The sequence below is a fragment of the Spea bombifrons genome, chromosome 8 (assembly GCF_027358695.1).
Source record: "Spea bombifrons isolate aSpeBom1 chromosome 8, aSpeBom1.2.pri, whole genome shotgun sequence".
Lineage (NCBI taxonomy): Eukaryota > Metazoa > Chordata > Amphibia > Anura > Pelobatidae > Spea > Spea bombifrons.
In genome coordinates this window covers 45,025,122-45,038,573 of record NC_071094.1, presented here as the reverse complement: position 1 = coordinate 45,038,573, position 13,452 = coordinate 45,025,122, and the positions used below count along the sequence as shown (strand labels likewise).

General features: G+C 51.2%; 1 protein-coding gene across 1 annotated transcript in view; it reads left to right on the top strand.

Annotated features, from left to right (window-relative positions):
* LTBP4 (latent transforming growth factor beta binding protein 4) overlaps positions 1-13,452 on the top strand; it is a 33,195-nt gene that overhangs the window by 16,782 nt on the left and 2,961 nt on the right. The window contains exons 5-26 of the mRNA XM_053473561.1: positions 860-925; positions 1,621-1,743; positions 2,408-2,572; positions 2,754-2,927; positions 3,086-3,283; positions 3,566-3,691; positions 7,070-7,195; positions 7,787-7,912; positions 8,037-8,165; positions 8,257-8,382; positions 8,473-8,592; positions 8,756-8,881; positions 9,183-9,308; positions 9,475-9,597; positions 9,734-9,865; positions 10,253-10,378; positions 10,640-10,771; positions 11,209-11,352; positions 11,436-11,636; positions 11,716-11,778; positions 11,865-11,993; positions 12,084-12,227. Of these exons, the coding sequence (XP_053329536.1) occupies positions 860-925; positions 1,621-1,743; positions 2,408-2,572; positions 2,754-2,927; positions 3,086-3,283; positions 3,566-3,691; positions 7,070-7,195; positions 7,787-7,912; positions 8,037-8,165; positions 8,257-8,382; positions 8,473-8,592; positions 8,756-8,881; positions 9,183-9,308; positions 9,475-9,597; positions 9,734-9,865; positions 10,253-10,378; positions 10,640-10,771; positions 11,209-11,352; positions 11,436-11,636; positions 11,716-11,778; positions 11,865-11,993; positions 12,084-12,227 (2,925 nt within the window). The remainder of the gene's footprint in view (positions 1-859; positions 926-1,620; positions 1,744-2,407; positions 2,573-2,753; positions 2,928-3,085; positions 3,284-3,565; positions 3,692-7,069; positions 7,196-7,786; positions 7,913-8,036; positions 8,166-8,256; positions 8,383-8,472; positions 8,593-8,755; positions 8,882-9,182; positions 9,309-9,474; positions 9,598-9,733; positions 9,866-10,252; positions 10,379-10,639; positions 10,772-11,208; positions 11,353-11,435; positions 11,637-11,715; positions 11,779-11,864; positions 11,994-12,083; positions 12,228-13,452) is intronic.

Here is a 13,452-nt window from a genome sequence, read left to right as displayed (position 1 = left end):
TCGCATGGAACTGCGGGGGGCTGATGTTACAAAGTTGCTGAGGGGTGTAACAATGTATCCAATGGGTGGGGGGGCAGCTTTCGGTCCATTCAGCACCACGGACAAGACTTGGACTTCTTTGCTTCAGCTCACCGCCACAAGAAAGTTGACCCCAGACCCTACGGCCCCCCGTGGACTGAACTGCCCCCCATAATATCAAACCTACCAAGAACTTCAATCAGTTCTTTGTTCCAAACAAGCAAAAGTATCAAATCCAGATCGATGTCCACCCCCTCGGGACGGTGACAGGAGATCAGATCGGGGGGTAAAGCCAAGACCCCCAAGCGGGGTAAAGCCTCGCGTCTTCCAGAATCCACCCACGTCCCCGTGCCGAGCGAGGGGCGCCAAGCGCACATCTGCCATGTCTGTCCTAAACAACAACGAAAACAATGAAATCTCGCGTCCATCTGCGATAAATAAAACATGATTACAAAACCAGGGAATTCGGGTTCTTACCCCCCAGAGGAACGTTAGGAAAGGTTTAATGGGTTTGCGGGAGGTCCTTGGCGCTCAGTCCGCTCTGTAATCCGCCTCGGATGAGAAGGACTCCACGCGCTTTCTCTGCCAAAGAAAGCTTTCATGCTGCTGCCTGCGTTCGTGGGCGAGCGATGATGATGACGACGATGACGATGTGCTTGGTGCTCAGGGTCACCAATAAAATGTGAAAGACACGTCCCAGGGCCACGTCTTTCTGGTTTCAATTGTCGCCGTGTGTCATGGATGCGTTATCCGTGATCCGGCCCTCGGCGCTGGTTATAGGGGGGGTCGGGGGCATGCGTTGCTGCTCGTTTGGTTTCACGCCGACGCTGTGTCTCCGCAGGAGATGCGCTGTTACCCGACTCCTCGTGCCCCAAAGGATTCGAGAAGCTCAATGACACCTGCATCGGTGAGTCCCCAAACCCCCCTGCATGCGCTTTCTATCCCCCATACACAAAGTTTTATGTTTTAAGGCCTGCGCGCGCGGAGCCATTTTGTCTGGATAGGCCCCGCCCCCCTCGTCCATCACACCTCGGAGTCGGATGCATAGCCGGCTCAGCCGACCGTACGGGGGATTTATAAACATTTCTGTATATTTAATGATATGAACGCTTATCGATGTTTTTACTGCAAGCAGACCGGCCTAAAAAATGTAAATTAACAAAAGAACAAATATTATTTTATACATTTTTGGTACCGGTTTCCCCCCTAATCTTATCTTTTCGTCTGGCCTCGTAACTTCCTTGTTTGTCTTCACCTCCTATCGGCTCTCATGTCTAGACGCCGTGGTACATGCCGGACGTGTTAAAAGCCAGATGTATAAGATTAATATTTATTGTTAGAACTGTTACATTGTTACATTAAATGGTTACATTACATCATTACATCGTTACATTGTTCTGGTATTTTGGCTTTTGTTAAGTTGATGATTAATTGCGTCACTTAGAGCTGAGCCTTATGGGAGTTGTGGTATATCGAAGCTGGAGCGGATTTCTTGCCCCCCCCCGCTCCCGTTGTTACCCCTTTCCCCGCTCTCTCCTTTTAAACCCGGTTTATTCTCGCCCCGGGGTCTCCTCTTTAATGTTCCCTCTTCGTGTTCTCCAGATATTGATGAATGTAAGGATTCCTCTCTGTGTCAGAACGGCGATTGCACCAACACTAGAGGGAGCTTCGCGTGCGTCTGCAGAGAGGGGTACCTGCTGGACTCGTCCCGGAGCAGCTGCATCTGTAAGCCCTGATCCATCGCTCTGTAATCTCATTCTCTGTGTCTGTGTATTAGGAGGGGTGAGGGTCCCGGTGTCTGTGTATTAGGAGGGGTGAGGGTCCCGGTGTCTGTGTATTAGGAGGGGTGAGGGTCCCAGTGTCTGTGTATTAGGAGGGGGTGAGGGTCCCGGTGTCTGTGTATTAGGAGGGGGTGAGGGTCCCGGTGTCTGTGTATTAGGAGGGGTGAGGGTCCCGGTGTCTGTGTATTAGGAGGGGTGAGGGTCCCGGTGTCTGTGTATTAGGAGGGGTGCGTGTCCCGGTGTCTGTGTATTAGGAGGGGCCACGTGTCCGGTGTCTGTGTATTAGGAGGGTGAGGGTCCCGGTGTCTGTGTATTAGGAGGGTGAGGGTCCCGGTGTCTGTGTATTAGGAGGGGTGAGGGTCCCGGTGTCTGTGTATTAGCAGGGCTGAGGGTCCCGGTGTCTGTGTATTAGGAGGGTGAGGGTCCCGGTGTCTGTGTATTAGGAGGGGTGAGGGTCCCGGTGTCTGTGTATTAGGAGGGGCGAGGGTCCCGGTGTCTGTGTATTAGGAGGGGCGAGGGTCCCGGTGTCTGTGTATTAGGAGGGGCGCGTGTCCCGGTGTCTGTGTATTAGGTGGATTAACTCTCATCTCCACACCTATGTCACTCAGCCGATCACGTGATCTCGGAGGCCAAGGGCCCGTGTTTCCGGATATTGCGGGATGGCGGTTGTTCTCTCCCGATCCTCAGGAACATCACGAAGCAGATCTGCTGCTGCAGCCGGGTGGGAAAGGCCTGGGGCAGAGGCTGCGAGAGATGCCCCCCCTTCGGCACAGGTGAGATCGTAGGGCGCCCCCCCCCCGGCGGTACTTACCTGACCTCAGGTTCCTCTCACCCAATGAATGAAGGAAGAAACGCTGAGCAGCGATGTCACCTCCCGATGCCGGACGACAGATTTGTAATATTTGGTAGAAGCTGCAGCAGCTCAGTCCTCTAATTCTTTGCCCCGTTTTGCAGAGGGATTTAAGGAGACCTGCCCCGCAGGGCCGGGGTATCACTACTCTGCCTCGGATTTGCGCATCAATGCCCGTTATGTGGGGCAAGACCATGCCAGGGTGCCCGTCCAACGCCAGCCCGGAGGGAGACTTCTGCCCCTCACCACTCTTGCTCCCCCCCGCCAGGTGGTCACAGGTAAGAGACAGGCTTCCTCCTGTAGCCCCATACCCCCCGATGCCCCTTTTTCCTCCCCATTGCCCCTATGAGCCCAGAATTTTCGCTGGGTATGAGGGCATCGCAGGGTTCAGGGCCGGTAGAACCCGTCCTGATCTGTCGTCATGCGTGTTTATCAGTCAGATCACGTGTGGACGTGGAAGAGAGGAGACCGGACATGAGCCAGGGCCGAGTGCCGCTCCCGGACACGAGCCAGGGCCGAGTGCCGCTCCCGGACACGAGCCAGGGCCGAGTGCCGCTCCCGGACAGGACGGAATCCACGCAGGCGCGAGGGGACGGACAGCCTCCTGCGCAGGTGCCGAGGGTGACGGACACAGGAGTGGAGGCACCGGCCCAAGGTAGGTCTCAATATGGCGACTTCACACGGGGAGGAATAATAATTGGCCCCAGAAGGGCTCTCCTGGGCCCCGTGTGTATTGCATACAGTGGGGGTACGAGAAGAGGGGCTGAGTTTGTATGAGGGGCTCCGGGGGCCGTGGGCTTTGCCTGCGGAGGTATATATTGGCGCATGAACGGCGTGTTGGGATAAAGCATTCTGTGTGGATGGGATATATTATAAAACGGGTTAAATCCGCTGGTTTTTTGATTTTTTTTTTTAGAATCAAATATATGTGAGCTGAACCCGCAGATCTGTGGCCCCGGACGCTGCGTCCCCCGATCCGGCAGCTACACCTGCGTCTGCAACAACGGCTACTGGCTGAGCACGCAGGGCACCCACTGCATCGGTGAGATCTGATGTCAAGCAGCAACCTAGACTGACAGGGTGGTAGATAAACGGAACAGCCTCCCAGCAGAGGTGGTAGAGGGTAATACAGTGGGGGTATTAAACATGCGCGGGATAGACATACGGCTTCTGAATCTAAGACGAGACCGACGACTGATTAAGGTTTGAGTCTTTACTCTCATCTCTCTCTCTCTTCTCACCACAATTTCTCTCTCTCTTTCCCATCCCTTCTCTCTGTCCTCTACCATGCCCCTTCTGTCTTCTCTCCCCCGTCTCTCTCTCTCTTCTCTCCCCCGTCTCTCTCTCTCTTCTCTCCTCCATCTCTCTCTTCTGTCCCCTGTCTCTCTCTCTCTTCTCTCCCCGTCCCTCTCTCTCTCTTCTCTCCCCCGTCTCTCTCTCTCTTCTCTCCCCGTCTCTCTCTCTCTTCTCTCCCCCGTCTCTCTCTCTCTTCTCTCCCCCGTCTCTCTCTCTCTTCTCTCCCCCGTCTCTCTCTCTCTTCTCTCCTCCGTCTCTCTCTCTTCTCTCCTCCATCTCTCTCTCTCTCTTCTCTCCTCCATCTCTCTCTCTCTCTTCTCTCCTCCGTCTCTCTCTCTCTCTACTCTCCTCCGTCTCTCTCTTCTCTCCCCCGTCTCTCTCTCTCTTCTCTCCTCCGTCTCTCTCTTCTCTCCTCCGTCTCTCTCTTCTCTCCTCCGTCTCTCTCTTCTCTCCCCCGTCACTCTCTCTTCTCTCCCCGGTCTCTCTCTCTTCTCTCCTCCGTCTCTCTCTCTCTTCTCTCCCCGTCTCTCTCTCTCTTCTCTCCTCCGTCTCTCTCTTCTCTCCCCCGTCACTCTCTCTCTTCTCTCCCCGGTCTCTCTCTCTTCTCTCCTCCGTCTCTCTCTCTCTTCTCTCCCCGTCTCTCTCTCTCTTCTCTCCCCGTCTCTCTCTCTCTCTTCTCTCCTCCGTCTCTCTCTCTCTTCTCTCCCCGTCCCTCTCTCTCTCTCTCTCTCTCTTCTCTCCCCCGTCTCTCTCTCTCTTCTCTCCCCCGTCTCTCTCTCTTCTCTCCTCCAAACGAATACTTTTAAATTAAAACCATAAACGTTTGGAAGTGACTTCTGCGCAGAGACGCGTGGAAAGTCACGTTCTCGGGGTCCTGCGTGACACGAGGGCTTTATTATCTAAGCTGCGCTGTGACAGAAAGCATGGGAAGTGTTTATCGGAGCGCAGGACGTGCCGGCCGTCAGACGCATTCCTCCCCGCGGGAATCAAACCAAAGAGAAATCATTAAAACGCCCCAAACCGAGCCTATTCCGTGCAATCTCTGCACCTGTTTGCAAGGTGCGTTACTCTTAAAGGGGCGGTCCCTGTATAAAAGAATGCCGCTGATTCTGCACAACCCCCCCCCTCGGGGACGCTACAAAAAATGTAAAGGGACAGCGCAGCTATCATATACGTTAAATATATGCGATGGGCGGAACGTCCCTTTAATTACCCTAAAAATAGCCTTTAATTGTAACAATCAGGACTTTAAAACTTTATTTTAATAAATAATCTGTATTTTGTATAATGATGACATAAACCAGAATTTACGAGGATATTTGCAACATCGTGACTTCTGTTACTACATCAAAAAATAGTTTAATAATACATTTCTAACTATTTACTAGTAATAATAATAATAATTATTATTATTATTATAATAAGCTATTCCAAAAGCCATTATAATAATAATAATAATTATTATTATTAATAAAGACCCAAAATCGTTAAATAATGAAAAGATAAATATAATAATAATAATAATAATAATTAATAAATAACACACACCAAATAATATGTTATGGAATTGTTATTAATAATTATTTTAACTATTATAATTATTATTATTCATAATATTCTCGGGGCACACTGAAAATATACATTTTGGAATACTTTATTGACAATTAGCATTATTTTTATTTCATTTATTTATTTTAATTTATTTAATTATTAAAAATATGTAAAGCAAAATGATTTTGTTTCTCCCCAAACACTTGTAATAAGTGAAGTGATTATATGTAGAACACTGGAATGGGGACGCTTCCCCTTTAAGAGTCTGGCGTAATAAATCGCAGTTTCTGGGGCTAGTTGGGGCAAAATTTGGGCTCCGGTAACCGCGCCGACCGCCAATCGTCTTTCAGCACCAGCTCATAAAGCATTCCTTAGATATCTGCGAGGAAATCGCTATGACGAACGATACCAACCCCGAACGGGAGGTCCGCGCGGAACACGAGACGGCAACAACAATTCAGCAGGGAGTCGCGGGTATTAACGCGGCACCAACATACTCCACGGCGCAGCACAACGATCCGACAGAACCTGCAAACGGGACTGGGAATAATAGGAGCGTAGGAGCTTGCAGTCTATCATAAGGGCGGCTGAGAATCATGAGAGTTTTTTTGTCCCCTTTAACGCCAAGTAAGCCCCGGATTATGGTGTCTGTGGCCCTTGTGGACAGAAGTGTAACGTTCTCAATATAAAGTCTTATGGCGGACTTTATTACAATGAAAGTGATCGCTGCCCCCCCCATAGCGAATCCAATAATGTGCTTAAATGGAAATGTCCCCCCCCGTTGGTTACTCTATACAATGGCCCCCCCATCGCACCTCCCCTCGTCACTCGATACAGTGGTATGATCCATTACCTTTATCGGATTAGGAGAGGGAACACGATGTTTCCTTGAGAGGTGGAGGAGCGAGTTCTCCGATTCCGCGTCGGCGCCGCCAACATTCCGTGTTATGGGAAAAAGACGCGGCGTTCGCTCGTTTACTTAATTACTGAGCATACGCTTAACGACTTCTTGGGAATTAACCCTTACGGGTCCAACGTAACATTTACAGCTCCCAGAAACATCTGCTCACCGCTCTCCTTCCGCGGCCCTCCTCTCGGTTCTCCTTCCACGGCGCTCCTCTCCGCTCTCCTTCCGCGGGGCTCCTCTCCGCCCCCCCCAAACACACATTAAATGAATTATCCGCGTCGCGATCGCTCGGCACGCAGACGTCTGATTTAATTACGCAAGAATCTGAAATTTTGTAAACATTTTTTTTTCGTAATAAAGCAAACATTTCAAATAAATATTTGGAGAAAAAAAAATCAAGCTCGTTTCCAGGGAAAATAACCAAATATTCCGCATAAATGGCATGTTTCAGATGCTGGGAGTGATGGGAGTGGTTGTGTCTTGGCATTCACAGCATTGCGTTTTTTTAATTTATATGTTTTTAAGCGATTTGGAAGCCGCGTTTCAGGTACGGGGGGGGATGGGGGGATGGGGGGGCTGTATATAAAGAGTAATTCTTATTCTTTATATTATTATTATATTTTGAAAAAGGTCTTTTGTTACAAATGGTTGCTTTTTCCTCCCCAGACATGGATGAATGCAGACAGAGGCCAAGCCCTTGTGCCAACGGACGCTGTGAGAACACCGTCGGCAGTTACCGCTGCGCCTGCGCGGCCGGATTCAGCACCAACCCGCAGGGCACTGAATGTACAGGTCAGACCCGTAACTGCCCCTATCCTACCGGCCACAAACTGAATAAACCTGGGGGGCTTTTACCTATATTCCGTGTCAGCCAGAATCATACTTGCCAAGTGTCCCGGTTTAGTCTGTCCAGTCCCTTCGTGTGTGCCCCGTCCCTTCGTGTGTGCCCCTATCACCTCCCCTGATGCCCCCCTCTCTCCCCTGATGCCCCTCTTTTCTAGGAGGGCAGAATGTTTGCTGGGTATGAGGGGATCGCAGGGTTCTACAGCCCTAAAAGCCCCAATAATGTGTATAGAAACAGCAGGAAATGGGTTTATAAATTAAATGGGGTAAATAAACTCCATTATTCTTCTTCTAAATGCCCCACTCTGTTACACAAATACCCCGCGATGGGGCACCAAGTCCTGCCATGCCTCTATCCACTCTAAGCCCCTAAAACAAAACTGCCCCTCAGGCCATTTCCAACATTGGGAGGGATCATATATTTGGTTCCTCCCACGCTTACTGAACTTGGTTTGATCCAATTTGTCGGCCGACGGGTTGCGTTTGGATTGCGGAGGGGGTAGAGGCCGCTTTTTGACTCCTTTTTGGCTCCTCTTGCAGACATCGATGAATGCAGCGGTGATCAGCAGCCCTGCGGCGGAGGCGTCTGCCACAACACCCCGGGGAGCTACCGCTGCGCATGTCCCCCCGGCTTCAGCCTCAGTCCACAGGGAACCAGCTGCATCGGTAGCGTATAGTCCACCTCTATGATGTTTCATACATGCCAAGTATCCCGGAGGGGTCAGTACAGTCCCTTCCACAGTCTGGCTTCCCGGGCCACCATTCCATAACACGTTATTCTCCGTTTCAGACATCGACGAATGCCGCCTGACCACGAGGAGACTCTGTCAGAACGGGCGCTGTGAGAATACCCCCGGCAGCTTCCTGTGCGTGTGCCCGGCGGGGTATATCGCGAACCCCCAGGGCACGGACTGTCAGGGTGAGTGACGGCGGAGACGCGCGATGCCCAACGTAAGTAACGAGTCAACACGTGGCCCCCGTGGCAAATATGTCTCTCCCCCCCAACGCAGACGTGGACGAGTGCCGGCAGACCCCGCGGCCCTGCGGATCCGGGAGATGCCAGAACACGCCCGGCAGTTATCGCTGCTCCTGCGCGGTTGGATACAGGATGACCTCACAGGGCGATGACTGCGTCGGTAAGGACCGGCGCGCCCGACAGCCGCGTCTCCGTCTCCACGGTAACAGGGGGGGGAATCGCTAATAATGCCAGTCCTCTCTCTTGACAGATATCAATGAGTGTGAGAACCCGGGGGCATGCGCGGGGCAGGAATGCGTCAACACCCTGGGATCCTTCCATTGCCGTCAATGCAGAGCGGGGTACCGGCTCCAGAACCGCCGCTGCGTCGGTGGGTACCGCCTTATGGTCGGGGGCCACATTCCCTGCCTATGGGTTCCGGGTCTCCAGAAACGGGGCTGCGATGGGGAGACGCCAGAACCCCGATCCACGGTCGCGTTTTCTCCATCGCCCCCGGACCTCTCCATGACCGCTTCCCCATCTTCCTTCACCAGATATCAACGAGTGCCAGACGGAGCCCACCTGCGGCCCCCACGGCAAATGCGTCAACACCGACGGCTCCTTTCAGTGCGAGTGCCTTCCGGGCTTCCGGCTCAGCGGAGACAGGACGCGGTGCTCGGGTAAGAGAAGTCTAGAACCTTCTAGAACCTGCCGGCGGCCTCTTTCCGGCTTCCGTCTCCTGGACCACGAACCCTATGACATCATCAGCGGAACCTCAGCTCTATAAGTGGTGGTCGGAGGCTTTGGGGGGGTTGTAGGATTTTGGGGTAGAACGTTCTGGAGTTTTGGTGGAGAATTCCTGATATTTTATGTAAGGGATGATGGGACTTGAAGTTCATCAACATCTGGAGGGAGGCGAGGATCCGCTCCGGGGGTTTTTTTCTTAGTTTTGGGGGAAATACGAATTCACGTTTCTTTCAGATGTCAACGAATGCCTGGAGGGGGAGTTCTGCTTCCCGCACGGCGAGTGCCAGAACACGGAAGGCTCCTACACGTGTGTGTGCGCCGAGGGCTACGCCGTGTCTCCCGGGGGAACGTCCTGCATCGGTACGTCGACGTAGCGTGAAGTATTTATACGCATCGGGCAGCCAATGGGAGACGAGCGAGGCAGAGATTCCCCCTCCCATTGGCTGCAGCGTGGTGATCGCTCATGCTGATTGGTTGGCCGATTCTCCGCCCCCAAATAATTGCTTCCCGTCCTGTTGCCGGTTAGATAAGGATGAGTGTCAGTCGGGGACCCTGTGTCAGGGAGGGCGATGCGCCAACACGCCGGGGTCCTTCCAGTGCGCCTGTCCCACCGGATTCCGAGCCACGGCAGACAAAGCCACCTGCGCAGGTGAGAGGACCGACCGGCGGGGGCGGGGGGGCTTTTGGTCACTGATGGTACTTGTAGACCAGGAGCACGACCGGCATGCGATACCCCGGGGAGCGGGGCATTAACCAACGCCTCGCCCCGCTGCTCTCGTCCTCAGATATTGACGAGTGTCGGGAGAGAGGAGGAACCGTCTGCGGGACGCAGGGCTGCGAAAATACCCTGGGATCCTACAAGTGCATCGCCCAGTGCGACAGCGGGTACCGGATCACCGCGTCGGGAGACTGCGCAGGTACGTCTGCCCACCTTTCCCTTAAGACTGGAGGACAGGAGGACCAACTAGTACGGCTTCGGGGAATGGTTGGACTCGATGTCTTTTATCATATTAATTAACCATTTAACGGGGACTTGGTGTCAGCGAGCAGGAAGGGGGGGGTAAATGTTGTAATTCTTCATATAGCCACTGGGGGCAACATTGATTCCTGGTTCGCAGGCAGTACCCCCCGTTTGTTGCCCTTCTTGCCCTCCGTGGCAGAGGCCGCTGATGGGAGCCTTTGCGTTAAAATTATATGAGGCTGAGTCCAAGGGCCGGGTAGGCGCGCATGTACCGGGGAAAGTCTCTCATTTTGCCCCGAATACGGGAGATGAGTGACGTTCCCGATGTTTATTCCGCTTGCAGATATCGACGAGTGCTCCAACTCGACCGTCTGCGGGGAGAACGCGGAGTGCGAAAACCTCATCGGCACCTACCGCTGCACCTGTAACCTCGGCCACGAGATGTCCAGCGATGGGAAAAACTGCGTGGGTACGTCACGCAAGTCTCCAACTCACTAGTTATTAAGAGATCTGGAAAATGGACCTCCGAGGTCTTGAAATATCGTGCTGTTCTAGATCCGGACCCCCTGCGGGGTTCCCTGTGGGTTTTGGTGCGTTTTATCGTACAATTAAGGATTTCACAAACCCTCTAAGCTAATGATCCCTGTAGGTTTCGGATCTCCAGCTCATTTGCATACCTGGGCTTGCTGTTTTGCATAAAAGTTCTTCCTCCTCCCCATTCGGTTCCCAGATATCGACGAGTGTTTGGAATACGGAAATTCCATCTGCGGGACTCTGCGCTGCCAGAACACCCCAGGGCACTACAAGTGTATTAATGATTGTCTCCCCGGCTATCAGCTGTCACCGGCCGGAGACTGCAGAGGTGAGACGGGAACCACCTCTGCTGGGAGGCTGTTCCACCTATCCACCACCCTCTCAGTAAAGTAAAACGTCTCCCATCCCCTCTCTTTCCTCCGTCTCTCTCTCCCATCCCCTCTCTCTTCTCTCATCCGTCTCTCTCTCCCACCCTCTCTCTCTTCTCCCCTCCGTCTCTCTGTCCCATCCCTTCTCTCTTCTCTCCCATCCCCTCTCTCTCTCTTCTCTCCCATCCCCTCTCTCTCTCTTCTCTCCCATCCCCTCTCTTCTCTCACCCCCTTTCACTTCTCTATCATCCCCTCTGTCTCTCTCTCTCCCATCCCCTCTCTCTCTCTCTCTTCTCTCCTCTGTCTCTCTCTCCCATCCCCTCTCTCTTTCTCTCCCATCCCATCTGTCTCTCTCTGTCTCTCTCTCTCTCTCTCTCTCTTCTTGTTGTTCTTACAGATGTGAACGAGTGCGTGACGCTCCAAGGCGTGTGCGGGATCGCTCGGTGCCAGAACACGGAGGGCTCCTTCGTCTGCATCTGTCCGAACGCCAACGAGGAGTTTGACCCCATGTCTGGGAAGTGCTTGCCGTCGACCGTCTCAGGTGAGGAACCGGCGGAGGTCTGCGGGATGGGACCCCCGCGACGAAGCCAGCGAACCAACGCCGTCCGCTTGTCTTCCTTGCAGCGGATCCCGCGTTCCCCGGCCGCCCCGTCCCCCCCCGCACCGGCGGATCTGGACTCCACGAATGTTACTACAACCTGGAAGACCCCCGCGTCTGCGAGAACGTCCTGGCGCAGAACATCAGCCGCGCGGGGTGCTGCTGCAGCGTCGGCAAAGGGTGGGGGAGGAACTGCCAGATCCAGAGGTGCCCCGAAGCCGACACGGGTAAGACGGGGGTCTCGCTTCCCCCAAAGCGCACCCTTTATCGCGGGGGGGGACTAACGCGCCTGTATTGTTTTCCCAGCCGAGTTCCAGGCTCTGTGTCCGGAAGGCGTGGGGTACATTGCATCGGGGCAAGGGTACAAAGGTAAGTGGACACAGAGACCTAGAACCCCCGCCGGCTAACCGGCCCCCCAAGCCGCTCCGGCCAGTAACACCAGTTTCTCCGATCAGATATCGATGAATGCCAAGTCTTCGGGACCCAGGCGTGCAAAGGAGGTGTCTGTATCAACAAAGCCCCCCTGTTCGCCTGTTACTGCACCAACGGCTACTACTACGACGCGCAGCGCATGGAGTGCGTCGGTAAGCGGCTCGTCTGTTACGGGCCGGGGGCCTCCCGGGTGCCGCGGCTCTCGTCGTGCCTCTCGTTAAACCCGATTTCCCAATCTACAGATAACGACGAATGCCAAGAAGAGGAGGCGTGCGAAGGGGGCCACTGCGTGAATACCGTGGGGTCTTATTACTGCACGTGCAGCCCCCCGCTCGTCCTGGACGCGTCCCAGAGGAGATGCGTCGCCAACACCAGCCAGGCTATAGGTAGGGGTGCGTGGGGCGTGCGCGATATATAGATATATATAATGTGTGTATGTGTGCGTGATATATAGATATATATAATGTGTGTATATGTGTGCATGATATATAGATATATATAATGTGTGTGTATGTGTGCGTGATATATAGATATATATGATGTGTGTATATGTGTGCGTGATATATAGATATATATAATGTGTGTATATGTGTGCGTGATATATAGATATATATAATGTGTGTATATGTGTGCGTGATATATAGATATATATAATGTGTGTATATGTGTGCGTGATATATAGATATATATAATGTGTGTATATGTGTGCGTGATATATAGATATATATAATGTGTGTATATGTGTGCGTGATATATAGATATATATAATGTGTGTATATGTGTGCGTGATATATAGATATATATATTGTGTGTTTATGTGTGTGTGATATATAGATATATATATAATGTGTGTATATGTGTGCGTGATATATAGATATATATAATGTGTATATGTGTGCGTGATAAATAGATATATATATAATGTGTGTATATGTGTGCGTGATATATAGATATATATAATGTGTGTATATGTGTGCGTGATATATAGATATATATAATGTGTGTATATGTGTGCGTGATATATATATAATGTGTGTATATGTGTGCGTGATATATAGATATATATAATGTGTGTATATGTGTGCGTGATATATAGATATATATAAAGTGTGTATATGTGTGCATGATATATAGATATATATAATGTGTGTATATGTGTGCGTGATATATAGATATATATATAATGTGTGTATATGTGTGCGTGATATATAGATATATATAATGTGTGTGTGATATATAGATATATATAATGTGTGTATATGTGTGCGTGATATATAGATATATATAATGTGTGTGTATATGTGTGCGTGATATATAGATATATATAATGTGTGTATATGTGTGTGCGTGATATATAGATATATATAATGTGTGTTTGTGTGCGTGATATATAGATATATATAATGTGTGTATGTGTGCGTGATATATAGATATATATAATGTGTGTATATGTGTGCGTGATATATAGATATATATAATGTGTGTATATGTGTGTGCGTGATATATAGATATATATAATGTGTGTATATGTGTGCGTGATATATAGATATATATAATGTGTGTATATGTGTGCGTGATATATAGATATATATAATATGTGTATATGTCTGT